The 15,123-nt window shown below is 44.0% G+C and overlaps 1 protein-coding gene across 1 annotated transcript in view; it reads left to right on the plus strand.

Annotated features, from left to right (window-relative positions):
- HAUS1 (HAUS augmin like complex subunit 1) overlaps nt 1–15,123 on the plus strand; it is a 274,094-nt gene that overhangs the window by 154,215 nt on the left and 104,756 nt on the right. The window contains exons 6-7 of the mRNA XM_086962903.1: nt 11,846–11,911; nt 14,464–14,535. Of these exons, the coding sequence (XP_086819029.1) occupies nt 11,846–11,911; nt 14,464–14,535 (138 nt within the window). The remainder of the gene's footprint in view (nt 1–11,845; nt 11,912–14,463; nt 14,536–15,123) is intronic.

A 15,123-nucleotide genomic window follows, 5' to 3' on the forward strand; every position in this document is an offset into this window, starting at 1 on the left:
CATCCTCCCCGTTCTGCGAACCGATATCTAGGGTTAAGGTCATACCCTTTCAGGGCCCTAGTTTCATGGCACCAGTGTTGGTTCTATCATGGCTCTGCGTATCTGGTGCAGAAAAGCTGTGTATCAGAACTGACGTCAGCGCGCATGGGCGGTGTTTATGTACTCCAACGTCATTCCGGCGCTAACAACGCCGACGACGGACGCGGAGCCGTGGACGACGCCTGCTGGCGCGCAGGGGTATTGCTACGCAAAATTTTCCGGATCCAGTCTGATACCTGGGGATATTCTAAGGTAAGGAGATATTCTAAGGTAAGGAATCTATCACTAACTAATGTCTCTTACAGATATATTGTTACACAAGTAGTAACTTGTGCGTTATCCCTACTGGTAACTGGTAGCATCATCATTGGGTCTTCCCTCCACAAGGAGTAGTCTCTCAAAGCAAAGAGACAGTGGGCGATCTGTAACAACTAGGTAGTGATCTAAAATTACCTCCTGTCACAAGGAATGTATTAAAACATGGGCATTGTTAAGGTTAAAAAAAAGAGATGTGTCTAGGAAAATGTAAGAGGTCCCTCACATCAACATATACATCAGGTAAACATGTTCCAGCCTAATTGCACCCGTATGGGTCGATGGCTTTAGTTAGGACCATTGGATTGGATGGATCCCTTTTCTGAGCCAGTCGGGACACTAGCCCCTGGCTTGGAATGTATAAGATCTGTTCAATCTTTGAGAGTGTTGGATAAAACACTGTTCTCTAGAAAGAGAAAAATGAAACAGTAAAACATACACATATTCACATATAAACTGTTCTAATTTTCCACATTAAATACATTCTTGTAACATTGTTTGCACAATAAATGGTCTACTAAGTTTTGCAGTGTGAATCTTTCTGGATTCACTATGCTATGCATATTCCGCTATCTGGTGGTTGGGTCCGGAATTGTAGTCTTTTTAAAAAAAAGAATTCGTAGACCAGGTGGGTGTCGACGTCACACCATTTGGTGTACCTTCGGTGACCTCGGCATGCTTCCGGCGGAAGCTCCCACCCTTGGGCGCCATCTTCAGATTCTTTTTTCGCCGTTGGATCTGGATTGTCGCGTGAAGCTCCAGAAGTTTTTGGAGGAGAAAAGGAGAAAATACAGCAACTTTTCGACAGAAAATACCTAAGAAGATTAGGAGAAGTAGACCATCAGAGAGGAGACTACAAAGAAGGGGAAGAACCTCGAGATAGTCAACGCCCTTCGGAGAATGCACGCACAGGGGGCCCCCTGAGCGCAGGGATGTACAAGACACCCTTTAAATTCTGCAGAAACTGCCACCACAAGTTCGCGCAGAAGGACCAGCACCCGGTCTGCAACCTCTGCCTGCCGATCGACCACGAGAGCAAAGACTGCAAAGCCTGCTCCGTCTTCAAACCGAAGACACTCCGGGTTCGAGAGAAGCAGAGGTTAGCTCACTGCACGATGCAGGGCAAAGGCCAGGCCCGACGCTTTACAAACTGGGCCTCTCCACCGACGACTAGGACAACATCGCCGAAGGTCCAGATGACTTCACGGTCGCAGAGACCGATAAGAAAACGTCTGACAAGGTAGGAGAGTCCACAACCCCGAAAACCTCGAAAGCCAGAGGCAGACTCTCGAAAGGCAGAGTCCAAAGCCTCGAAGAGAGCACTGGCGCCGAAAACTTCGACGACCGAAGCTGCATCCCCCGATAAAGGGCCCAGCGGAACCTTCGAGAAGGACTCCCGCGCCCCGAAGACCGGCGAAAAGCCAAGGTCGTGGAAGCAAGCCCCCGAAAAAGGGACTTCGACTTCGAAGGAAAAGGGGCCGAAAAAAGCTTCGACGTCGATGACGCCGGTCGAAGGGAGCAGCCGAAACGCAGGCCGCACAGTTGGAGAGAAAAAAGAAGGCTCGAGGCCGAGATGGAAAACATCCTTCAGAGGAAGAGGGACTTAGAGGAAAAAATGAAAAGTTTCAGGATCCCCTAGAAGCCAGCGACGGCCGTCGCTGAAGTGCAGGAGCACGAGGAGTTCGACGTCGAAGAGCCTCCGAAAACTCTGGAAACCTCGGAACACGAAGAGGAAGAGGACCTCTATTACACAGAGGGTGAATATGGGGAGCAGCAGTCAAGCTACGGCTCTGGATTCTCGACGGCCCAGGACCTGGAATGGCAGGACATCGAGGCCGAAAACCCGAAGGAGCCTGTGGAGACATATCCCTCGAGGCCTTCGCCGCCAGATGACATTGGGGGATACAATGAGGTCGTCAGGAAGGCAGCAGGAGCTTATGGGGTGAAACCGGAAGAGGAGAAGCCTAAAGCAGACTTCCTGCTGGAAACATTGCTCCCCACACAGACAAAAAGCCAGTTCCTGCCCATGCTGAAAAGTATCATGTATCAGGGGAAGGAAGCTTTCAAGGACCCGGCTACATGCAGGTCAGTCACGCCGAGGAATGAGAAGAAATACAAATTCTCCTCCCAGGACCCTGCTTACATCAAGGGGTCCGTCACAGCAGATTCAATAATCGCTGCAACGGCCAGAAGAAAGGCCAACGTCCCAACAACATCTGGGCCACCACCTGACAAGGAAAGCAGGAGGATGGACCTGACTGGCAGAAAAATTGAGAGGAACGCCACAATGCACTGACGGATGGCTAACTTAAACGCCCTCCTGAACAGGCACCAATACCAACATTGGGATGAGATCGGCCAATTGCTAAAGCACCTCCCAGAGCAATACCTTCAGAGGGCAACGCACCTTGTGGAAGAAGGGAAAAGCATTGCTAACTCGTGCCTGAAGACCGCCTTGGATGGGGCTGAAACATCCAGCAGACTGATGGCTATAGGCATCACAGAGAGAAGGCAAGCCTGGCTCAGGTTCTCAGGCTTCAAAACTGAGGTTCAGAACAACATCATGAACACACCTTTCAATGGAGAAACACTGTTCGGAGCCCCAGTTGATGTGAAACTCACCCAACTGAAGAAAGACAACAAGACGGCAAGGTCCATGGGGGCCCTGCAATTCAGGGGGATGAGAAGAGTCACTCCTACGCGGAGGCCGAACGGAAGGGGTGCAAACCAGCAAGGACAATCACACCAGGCGTTCCACCAGGGTCAACAGAGTGACAACCAAGGTCACCAGGGCAAGCAGAAGTAAAACTGGAACTATCAGAACAGGGGCCAGTCCTTTTGAGGAAAAGGAAACGGACGGGCCATAGAAGGAGAGGCGGTAAACAACCCCCCTCTAATTGACTTCACACGGAAAAAGGTGCTCACCCACTCAAACCCTCAGGGGGAGAAGCACGGGAAAACAAAGAGGAGAGGGCTACACGGACAAGACACAAAAGAACATGTAACACCAGTAGGAGGCAGGCTGAGATTTTTTCTCCAGGAGTGGAGAAAAATAACAGACAAGTGGATACTCAACATCATAAAGTTCGGATACTGCATAGAGTTGGAAAAGAGACCAACAAACAGAAAGCCAAAGAAAAGAGAGCACTCGGGAAGAAAGCTGCAATTGCTCCAAGAGGAAGCTCAAGAACTCCTCCTCAAAGAGGCCATCGAACTGGTCCCATTCAAAGAACGGAACAGGGGAGTGTACTCAAACTACTTTCTGGTGCCAAAAGTGGACGAAAGCCTAAGACCCATCCTAGATCTACGGTTCCTAAACAAGTATGTAAAGACTCAAAAATTCAAGATGACGTCCCTACAAGAGGTCATCCCACAGATAAAGGCCGGGGACTTCTTGTCCACCGTAGACCTCAAAGATGCGTACCTGCACATTCCCATGAACAGGCAGCACAAGCACATGCTAAGATTCACTGTAAACAAGGATCACTACCAATTCACATCCATGGCATTCGGTCTAAAGTCCGCACCAAGGGTATTCACCAAATGCCTTGCAGCAGTGGCTGCACATCTGCGAAGAGAGGGGATACACGTGTACCCATACTTCGACGACTGGCTCATAAAAGCAAGCTCTTACAGGACATGCAAGGTTCATGCAGAGCAGGTCACAAGAACGCTAACAAGCCTAGGATTCTCCATACACTGGGGAAAATGCTTGATGGAACCGGAGCAAGTGAAGATCTTCCTGGGAGCTCAAATCAACACCGTCCAATGCAGGGTGTTACCCAGCGAAAAGAGGACACTCCGCCTACTGAGGGAGAAACGTCACTACCACAAGGGGCGAGCTCTGACAGTGAGGACTGTGAGCAAATCTTGGGAAAGATGGTGTCATGCATACACCTGGTCCCCAATGTACGCCTACAAGTGCTATGGGGAAAAATGGAAAAGATTCACTCAATGGTGCTGCAAGAAAAAACTTCATAGAAAGCTGACCAGGGAATCAACGGTGCTAAGATACCTCACGCACCTAATAAAAGCTAAGCTAAGCTCATCCTCGCTGAGGGTACACCTGGCAGCGATTGTGGCATACACAAGAGGAGAAACAGGGAGAAGCTTCTTTACATCTAAAGTAGTAAAAAGATTCCCGGAAGGGGCTAAAAGAATAGCGCCACCAAAAATGATGCCGCCGCTGGCTTGGAACCTGAATGTGGTACTGACAGAGCTCAAGAAAGCACCTTTCGAACCCATCCACAACGCATCACTGCAAATGCTGATAATGAAAGCGGCCTTTCTGGCAGCAATCACCTCGCTACGCAGGGTGAGCGAACTACAGGCACTAACACTGCAGAAACCCTACATCCAGACACACAGTGACAGGGTCGTGATGAGAACAGACCTGCACTTCATGCCAAAGGTGGTGTCAAGGTTCCACATGAATCAGGGTATTCAAATTCCTAGCTTCTTCCAGAATCCCACGACAAGCGCGGAGAGGGCGCTCCACACTCTAGACGCAAGAAGGGCAGTGATGCACTGCATTGAAAGGACGAAGGAACACCGGAAGACAAAACAGTTCTTCGTATCCTTTGCAAACAGTTACCTGGGTAGACCAGTGACTAAGAACACCATAGCTCGATGGATCGCACAAACGATACAATTCTGCCATAAGCAAGCGGGGCAGGAGCTAACAGGAGGGGCACAAGCCCACTCGACCAGGAAGAAAGGAGCAACAATTGCCTTTCTGTCCAACACACCAATCCAGGACATATGCCTGGCGGCAACATGGTCTTCATTGCACACGTTCACTAAGCACCATTGCGTGGATGTACAGATGAACAAGGAAGCACAAGTAGGACAAAGAGTGCTTCAACATATATTCAACAACCAACGCTCATCTTCCACCCAGCCGCCACAAAAGTAACGAAACCGCTACAAAATCTATGCACAGCATAGTGAATCCAGAAAGATTCACGCTGCAAAACGAATAGTTTCTTACCTGTCGGTGTAGTTTTGCAGCTTGAAGATCTTTCTGGATTCACTAGCGAACTCACCCGCCTCCGCCAGAAAGATGAGGCTGGAGAAGAAGGTGGAAACACATGTATAGAAAGCAAGTTGAAGCTTACAAGATACATGAGAAGAATTACGTTGGAGAAAGGTTAACAAACATAGCCATGGATTCACCACAAGGACACAAAAGAGAAAAAAAGAAGATGGCGCCCAAGGGTGGGAGCTTCCGCCGGAAACATGCCGACGTCACCAAAGGTACACAAAATGGTGGGACGTCGACGCCCACCTGGGCTACAGAAAAAAGAGAAAAAAGACTACGATTCCGGACCCAACCACCAGATAGCAGAATATGCACAGCATAGTGAATCCAGAAAGATCTTCAAGCTGCAAAACTACACCGACCGGTAAGAAACTATTCGTTATACTGAAAAACCTCACCGTTTGTGCATGTGTCAGTGGCACAATGTGTGGTGAAAAGCGCCATGAGAGGAGAGGAGTAAATATGTTTTCCTGTATGAACTCTTAGAAATCACTGACCAGGTGTTTTTTGAGGCAAGAAATAGAAGCAAAACCCTCAGGTCGTTGACTATATGTAGGGGGGACCTCCAACGTGGAGTTAGCTTGAATAAAGTCTTTCAGAAGCACATACATTACACATGGTGCACAAATATCAGGTAATTGAAAAGCCCAGTTGCTTGGACTGTATGTCACGGGTATACTGGTATTTTAAAAATGCGTAAACAGACAAAATAACATTCAAATATCTACTTCTTCTACAGATGAGCATGCATAAACACACACACTCAATTAAGTACGCTATTGAAATACGTTTTTTTGAAAAACATTGCATAAGCAAGAAAATGTGTGCACTAGTAAGGAAAATAAATTCGGCGTTCTTCTACCTTACACCTTATAAGGCCCTATAGGTTACAGGGGAAGTCGGACTGGCTGCCCTCCTTAGAAAAGGAAATGGGAGTGGGTATCGGATAAAACCAACAAGAGAAAATTCTTGTGTGACCGCTTAAGGTGGGGACACGTATTGCAGTGCGGCACGAGAATGGGTTTTCACCTTGCTCTCAGTGCAGGCTCTTCATACTGGTTCTGCCTCTCCTGTCCTAAGTATTACCGGGCAGGATGGTGGGAGCTCCTTTTAAGTTACTCTGTAAAAAGGTGTACCATTCTTTAGGTGTACCCTAGCTCACGTATGCATCCCTAATAAGGAGCACAGAAGACAGAGTATAGAACAACCAATAATGGTTTCCCAGTTGTTTTTAAGGTTACCTTATGGTTAAATATACTGGGACATCGTTTGGCTAATCTTGTTGTCATTCTAATTTCAGTTGGAAGGGTTCTAATTTTAATTTCAATTTAGAAAAGATTTTATTAAAAGTAAAATCCTGATCTTTGTTAAAGGTTTGGGTAATGTTATTTCCAAATCTAAACATGTGGAGGAGGCGGGATTCAAGCTAGGAGTCTGAATATTCCAGTAGTCATATTCTCAGAAAATGAGGAACTATATTCATGTCTCTATTTGTTTTAGTACAATGGCTTCTGTTAAGTGGTCAAATTTGTCTAATAGGAGCAGTTTATGTTCTTGTCAAAGGCAGACCCTAAGCCTTCTGTTGATGAAAATAACTTTTTAAGGGCCTATAATATTGTCCCTTCAGCTTGGTTTAGCACAGTGGTATGTTGAGGGGCCGCGAGCGCTGTCTTCTTAGGTCTTAATACTGAGCCAATCTGTCTGTGTTGTGGCTTCTGTTTTTACCAATTTAGTCCCCTTTGGCACTGTTGGCTGACTAGGGTCACTAAGCTTTTTGTTCATGAAAGAAAGTTGACCTGTGGTCCCTGTATCCTGATGTTTTAAGGGACCTCAGATGGAACCAGAGAATATACTAATGATTATTGAATCTCTATTTAAGCTGACTTCTTAGTACGGCTACTACTTTCTAGCTATACATGGACTGGTATCTACAGCATCCATTTGTTGTGATAGGTAAGTATCCAACATGTCCTTTCTTATAAGATTGGAGGTCAGCCCTTTTTTAACTTTTTCCAGTGACTTGTGCTCATGTGATATTGTCATTGAGTCCGTCTTGGAACATTTGTAGACGGTAAATCCACTGTTATTCCTTCTGTAGCAAGTTTCTTTCGGCATTGGTATCGGTGTTCTCCAAGGTTTCCAGTACCACCCATTTCACATCATTAGCACAGTGGTCGATAGTCAGATAATGGTTGCTCTTCCTTGTAGTTGATTTCCTGCATCTAATGTTGCTTCTGTGCTCGCATTTGCAAGTTATTACCTTTCTACATGTCATGCCGATATACCGTAAATTATGAGGACAAGTGATCATGTATATAACATGGGAACTTTTGCAGTTTGAGTGTCTCCTCCATAGCCGCTTGAGATCTGGTTTTAGATCAATCTTTTTTGTGGGTGTGGTCAGATGACAGACTGAGCATTACCCGCAGGCCTAATTTTTTTTTTTGTAAATATCTTTTTATTGCAGCAAGTCATGTTGTACAAGCAACTCATATATTCCAGTCCAACCGGTATTCGTTATGGGTACGATTCTTCTTTGCATGTGTCACACAGCCAATTAGCTCACAACCCCGGGGTCGAACACCCGCAGGCCTAATGACCCACAAATGGAGGAGAGACCACATAAGGTTGTGATGTTTTCACACACCACTTCGGTTTTCCTGGGTCGTGTATATCTTGTAGATTGCCCTCTCTTATGGGCAAAATGGGGCTTGGGCCAATTGAATGTTCTTGTGTTGACGATTCTCCATTTTTTTGGGACCATTTTCTTCAGATGAATCAACGCGCCACTTAAGGTGGGAATGGGAAAACATGCAAGCAAGTCTTGATTGGGGGTGTCTCCTTCTTGTAGAAGAATATCCCTATGTTGATTCTTGTCTCTTTTGTAACATCCCCTCACAATGCGAGCAGGTTAATCTATATATTCTAGTTTCTTGATTAGTGTCTCGGCTTGCATCTTGTAGTCTTTGTTGTTGCTGCAATTTTGTGTTAAGAATAAATACTGGCTTTATGGTATGTGTTCCTTTAGTGAGCGGGGTAAACTGTCAAATAGGAGTAGATTGACGATCACCTCCGATAAAACGGAGGTGATGCTGTTTGGCAAGCTCTCCCCTGCCTGGTCTCCCACATGGTGGCCTGATGCCCTGGGACCACCCCCTTCCCCTGTGACCAAGGCAAGAAATCTCGGAGTTATACTGGACACCAAACTTACCTTCATGCACCACGTCAACGCGGTAGTATCCTCCTCATTCTATACCTTGAGAATGATAAAAAAACTTCTACCTTATCTTCCCTTGAATATGACAAAAACGCTGATCAGCGCACTCATCATGGCCCGCATTGACTATTGCAATGGTCTGCTAGTCAACGCTCAAGAAGGTGTTTTAAAGAAATTACAACTGGTGCAAAATGCGGCGGCCAGATTGATTACTGGATGTCCTAAGTATGCCTCCATTTCTGGGACACTCCGAGAGCTTCACTGGCTGCCTGTAAAGAAGAGAACTAAGTTCAAGGCTCTCTGTATTGCCTATAAAGCAATTGATGGGCAAGGTTCAGCGTATTTGAAAGACTCCTTCTGTCCTTACAAACCTGCCAGATCCCTAAGATCCTCAACCGCTGGACTCATGCAGGTTCCCAGGACCAAGAAAGTCTCCTGGGGAGACAGATCCTTCATAGTTACCACTACTAAACTATGGAACAGTCTTCCACATCACATTAAAGCCTCCACTTCTCTTCTCTCTTTTCGCAGGCAGATAAAATCCTGGCTGTTCACGCAATAACTCCTCATGGACCAGTTCTCTCACTCCGCGCCGAGACACCCACGGGTAATTGAGCGCTTAACAAATCGCCTAAAATAAATAAATAAAAATTGTTTTTGTCTCTCTGGTTTTAATAAGTCTTGGTACATAGTTAGCCGCCCTCAGCAGAAATTGTAATGTCCAGAAATGGCAATGTTGTTTTACTAACTTTGCGCGTGAAATTGAGTTAGCGATCCAGTGTGTTTATACATGTCAGAAAATCCTGTACAGTATCTTCTTCGCCTCTCTATATGGTAAGGATATGATCTATGAATCGTTTCCATATGGTAGACATGGGCAAGCATTGGTCTCTTGTGCTCCAATGTTACTTAATACCTTTGGTCATAGCTTGTTTATATGATTAGAACTTGTTTATAGTATGAATGGGTTGTTGTCTCGTAAGATGTGTTCCTCTTCAAAATGACTCGCATATAATCCAGCCAGACTTGGGGCAAAAGTGTTGCCCATCGATGTTCTGTGCTTACGCGACGTTTCATTAGCGCACTTAATTGAGGGTGTTTATGCCTTCTCATCTCTAGAGAAAGTAGAAATTTTGCCTGTTTATGCATTTTTAAAATATCACTATACCTGTGACATACAATCCAAGTAACTGGGCTTTTCAATTACCTGATATTTGTGTACCATGTGTAATGTATGTGCTTCTGAAAACCTTATTCAAGCTGACTCTGCGTCGGAGGTCCCCCCTACACATAATCGACCTGAGTTTTGTTAATATTTCATAGCCTTTAAAGACTTCTGGTCAGTGATTTCTTTAAGTTCATAAAGGAAAACGTATTTACTCATTTCCTCTAATCGCGCTTTTCACTGCACAATGTGCCACTGACGCACACAAATGGTGATGTTTTGCATTACAACTTAGTAGACCATTTATTGTGCAAACGATGTTACAAGAATGTATGTAATGTTGAAAATTAGAACAGTTTATATGTGAATATGTGTATGTTTTATTGTCTCCTTTTTCTCTTTCTAGAGGAGAACAATGTTTTCTTCAAAACTGTCACAGTGACCATACCTAATACATTCCATGACAGAGGATAGTGTTCCGACTAGCTCACAAGAGATCCATCCATTAACGTGGCTAGGACAAAATCCATCGACCCTTATGGGCGCAAGTAGGGTAAACGTGGACATGATATGTATGTTGATGTGAGGGACATATATTCTCCTCTCTTTTTAACCTTATCCCTGCCCATGTTTCAATAAATTCCTGTTGCCTTGAGACAGGAGGTAATTTTAGATCCCTAACTAGTTGTTACGGATCTCACACTTTGAGAGACCCCCCTCTGGGGGAAGGGAAGACCCAATGATGACGCTACCTATTATTAGTACATCAGAGGGGATACATGCCATTGACTGAAAGTAGCTGTTGAGGGCCCCCAAAAATGTTTTTTAGAGACCTCTGTGCCATACTACATCGTCCCACTCTTTTTGCTGCTTATTGCATATGTTAGTCTGAGCAAGGTGTTCAATCTGCCAGTGTAATGTAAATCAAATTACGTTTTAACAAAATGAACCTAAATGTGTTCCTTATTATTTTTCCCTCTTTTTCCAACTATTTGATATAGAGCAGTCATACCTGGAAAAAATCCAATGCAGTGCTTTACACAGTACCTTTCCCAAACCTCCTATGCTTTACATAGCACATTTTCAGGTGTAAGATCCAAACGGCGGGTTTCAGAAATACAGGAGATGATGGATGAGAAGTGTACATAATTGTCAGTATTAGACCACATCATGTACAGGTGATTTTTTTGCATAGCACAGATGTACCTGTCTGTTCATAAATATCAGGCCCACATAGCTAAACGTGCTTTTTCCCAGGACTAACGTTCTGTTCAAAAGCTAGATTTGGATTTACTCTGGTCTCTAAGGTCAGGTGAATTTTCTCTGTTAGATCTTTCAAATGAAATTCTTGGCCTGGCTATTTATCAAGGAAATTTCCCATGGCTATAGCTTTTTTTTATAAATTAAGTGCTCATGGTTAAGTGCTATCTGCATTTTTAAAATACTCCCAAAAAGATTGTGAGTCTTTTGCATCATTGTTTTGTTTTCATTTGTTATGACTATAATGTTGACTACTGTAGAAACGGCACTATCAAATAACAGTCACAAGAGCACAACAACTGAGCATAACTGTGACCTCTGGGTATGAGATGAGATATTCAAACCCTAAAACTTGATAGAAAGCATTAGGAGCAGTCCATAGGAGATCAGGTTCTTAATTTACCTCTTTGTTAGACCATATCCCATCTTTTGAAGCACTTTTTGACCTTACTTAGACTTTGTAACTGTCCCATCGCTCGCCAATTTTTGGATATGGCGCTACTTAGTGCTATAAGTGGGTGAAAGCTCAGAGTCACTCATAATCCGCTCTCAAGGAATCAAGTCCAGTAACTAAAGTGGGTTCAGATGACTCTTAAAGTAGACATGGGCAAGCATTTCTCTTGTGCTCCAATTTTAGGTAATACCTTTAGTCCTAGCTAGATGATATGATTATAACTTGTTTATAGTGTGGAAAAACAAAATATCATGAATCACATTTGCTGTGTATGATCAGATGGGTTGTTCAAGCTAATCTAATGGAGTGGCAGTGCTGAGAAGTATCCACTATTAAACTGTTTCTCTGTTTTAGAACCGTTCGGCTGCTATTGAGGATGACCCTTTGTTACATCATCAGTCGTTGGTGGCTCTTTCAGAGGTTAGTACTCTTGCCCTTATTTTTCTCAAATGGTCAGTATTTGTGATTCTTGGATACCTTTGTACACACAGGCTTAGTATGGTAGCAATGTCTAACCAAGGTCCAATTTTTGTGTAGGTTTTCCTTATGCCAGGCAAGTAGCATACTACATCTGACAGCAGAGGGTGCCGTGTTGCCAGTTTTCTGACCATCATGTTTGGGAAAGCTGAAGAACAGCTTCTGATTTTGTTAAGTTCACTTTAAATCCAAGACCTCGACACGTCTCTCATTCTTCTTGGAGGGTGGGGAAGGAGAGCTGCAGATTTTCCATAGGGACTAGGGTATTATCTGCTCCATGGTCAATTTAAACTTGCTTGCCGATACGGTAACTAACAATGGTACAGTCAAGACACACACCATGTGTCGATGATTCCATAGTTAGGACCAAAAGCAGCAGGATAGTGGACAACCCTGTTTTGCCCCAGGTTACCTGCGCACTCCATCTTCTCAGGCTTTTGCTATCTGATCCCTGAAAGTAGCCATAACCCACAATGTATTAGTATTTTGTGCACAATATCCCTTTCTCGCCATTCATTTGTTTGACAGTGTACCCTTGGTCTTGCCAATGAATGTTATTTAAAAGACTTCACCTATCAATTTTTCCTGGGCTCCGCAAAGTGTTGCATTACCCGTTAACTGCTTAGCTCTTTAGTAGTGTTGTCATTGAGAGGTCCTTGAAGAGCTATATAGGTTGCTTTCACAGATTATCATCTGTGTGTATCCTTACCACTACTTATTATTTAATTTTGAATGAGTGTGTCAGATGTCTGTGGCCCACTGGTATTGCTGTGCTCTCGGTTGAGCATGATTGGCTCTGCCCCCAGCTAATCAAGCACATTGATATCCCACATTAGGAGATCTTTGCGCTAATAGGTCACCATTCATTTCTGCAGTTTGGGGATTTGTCTTATCCCCTCTGATTCCGATCCAAATATTGTTTTTGAAACCCTGCAGGAGGATCAGGAGGAGATTGCATTTGTTCCTGCTCATCTCCTTTATGGAAGCCTCCTTCTTGCCTTATGGTGGTTTAGTCCCCTAACTCAGGTGACGCCCGTGTCACTAGTTATCTTTCCCACTTTTATTCTACTGCTTCTCTGACTGTAGCATCCGTCCTTTGCAGTGAAACTCACATTCTACTCCATGTTGCGTCAGACGAACCCCCACTCCCTAAAGTGCTGCTTTATCAGACTTCTTTTTATAGATGACTGTGATGCACGCGAAAAGTAGTCATTTTATTTGTGCTAAAGTCTTTCGTAGTGCAGAATTGTGCTTGGATGTAAGTCGCAGATGTGGTGGTGTAGCGGATGGCTTCCCAGATGTGAGGTAAAGAAAGCATCTAGTGGAAAGAACAGTGCAACAAATGCGTTGCAGAATTCATAGATTACTTGGTTCTAATAGGAGAGAAACCTAATTGCTTGGAATCGGATTGCTATCCATGAACAAAGCCTACCTTGTTGATATTTTTATTTTATTTCTTATGAAGGATTGTATAATTGTGAATTATATTGCGATCAGCACCAATGTGCATTATTGTTTGTAACCTTTCCCTTTTTTCTTGCCTACGAAAAATATTCCTCCATGCTGAGACATTCATTACATTGCACCAGAAACAAATATGAGGATTTTCTTTTCTAAGCCCCACCCTAGTAAAGCACTAACTCATACCTTTGACTTTACATATATTTCCAGAGTGGGACACTGCTTGCAAACACTTATTCGAATATCCACAAACCTACACGTTTTTGCCCGTTTTTCTGTGTGCTCTATCCAGGAAAACCTGCTGATAACTCTAAGCTCTGCTAGCCATACCGGGTGAGTTTCTGTATTCCTAAGAGAACATAAATGGGATCTCAGTGACATTAGGGTATGAGGCACAAGCAGACATGGTACACACAAGCACCTTCTTCAGACTCTTGATATGTCTAGCAAGCAAGCATTCTGCTTGGTATTCCCTTTGCTGAACCTCCACACAACTAGGCATGGTCCTGGCACCCCAAATGTGACTTGGGGACTACGTCAGGCATCACGGTCACTGAATGTTGCCATGTGCCACGTCTTCATTGAGCTGGAAGTAACCTTCTGCCTGTGTTTGCAGTCCAACTGACTAGCAGCCCACTGCCAATCCAAATCAGTGCATCCCTTTTTAGATCTATGAATATTTGTTTAACTTGTGAAGTATAAATTGGTAACTCTTATTCACATTATGAATGACAATAGTCAATTTAGAGCCACTGTTTACCTGTGTACTATTTTGTGTAGACCTTTGGCCTCCTGTCGCTTTGTTTGACAATGTGGCTTTTTGATTGGAGTCCTTAGCTGGAAAAACATAATTCATGTTGAGTAAGGATAATCATTAAATGTCGCTGAAGAAACAATTTATTCTGATCTTAGTTTTCTGCTAGTAGTTTCGAGTGAGAACCGGACTTGCAATCTACCTTTAGCAAAAAGTATTTCTCCGACATTCCTTTAATACCAGGTGCACGGTGTGTAAACTTTCTAACTTTCATTCATAGAAACTGAGTAAGTTGCAAGCTCAATCTGTGCCTATGAGGAAGAAACTGGAATCATATCTGGACCTGTCTCCGGTAAATATTTATTTTGTATTTATTCTGCAAATGTTCTGCATATCTTGTTGGGCTAAACTTGAACACGTCTTCAGAAAATGCCTCCACGTCCTCCCTCCAATTAAAATGTCTTCAATTGAGTCATCAGGCTGCTGTTAATTTGTGAGGAGCATTGGAAGTGGGACCACCAAGACCAATAGAACTTCATCACTGGTTGTGAGACAATAGAATTCCAAATATTTAGCGAAATCTGCAGCCTATTATTCGCTCAACAGTCTTGCTAAAGCACGTTGAGCTTGCAGGCAGCAGCCACATGCAGCTGGTAAACGCGACACTATAAGTTTATCATAGTGAAGAAAGTGAAAAAGACACATTAATGAGGAGGAAAAGAATTCAACTGAATGATATATATTCGTGAAAAAAATAGTTAAAAAGTAAAATTTGGTGCTAGCTCAAGTGATGAAAACCACTGAAATTCCCCAGTCATGGTTCACTGTGCACACAACACACACCATAACTAACGTCATCCACCATGTTTTAGTTTGCTAACCAGTGCTCTTTTCATGTGCTGTTGTCAAATCAGTGGTTTGAGCATGGCGAGCAACGTTA

This window comes from Lissotriton vulgaris, chromosome 3_1 (genome assembly GCF_964263255.1).
Source record: "Lissotriton vulgaris chromosome 3_1, aLisVul1.2, whole genome shotgun sequence".
NCBI lineage: Eukaryota > Metazoa > Chordata > Amphibia > Caudata > Salamandridae > Lissotriton > Lissotriton vulgaris.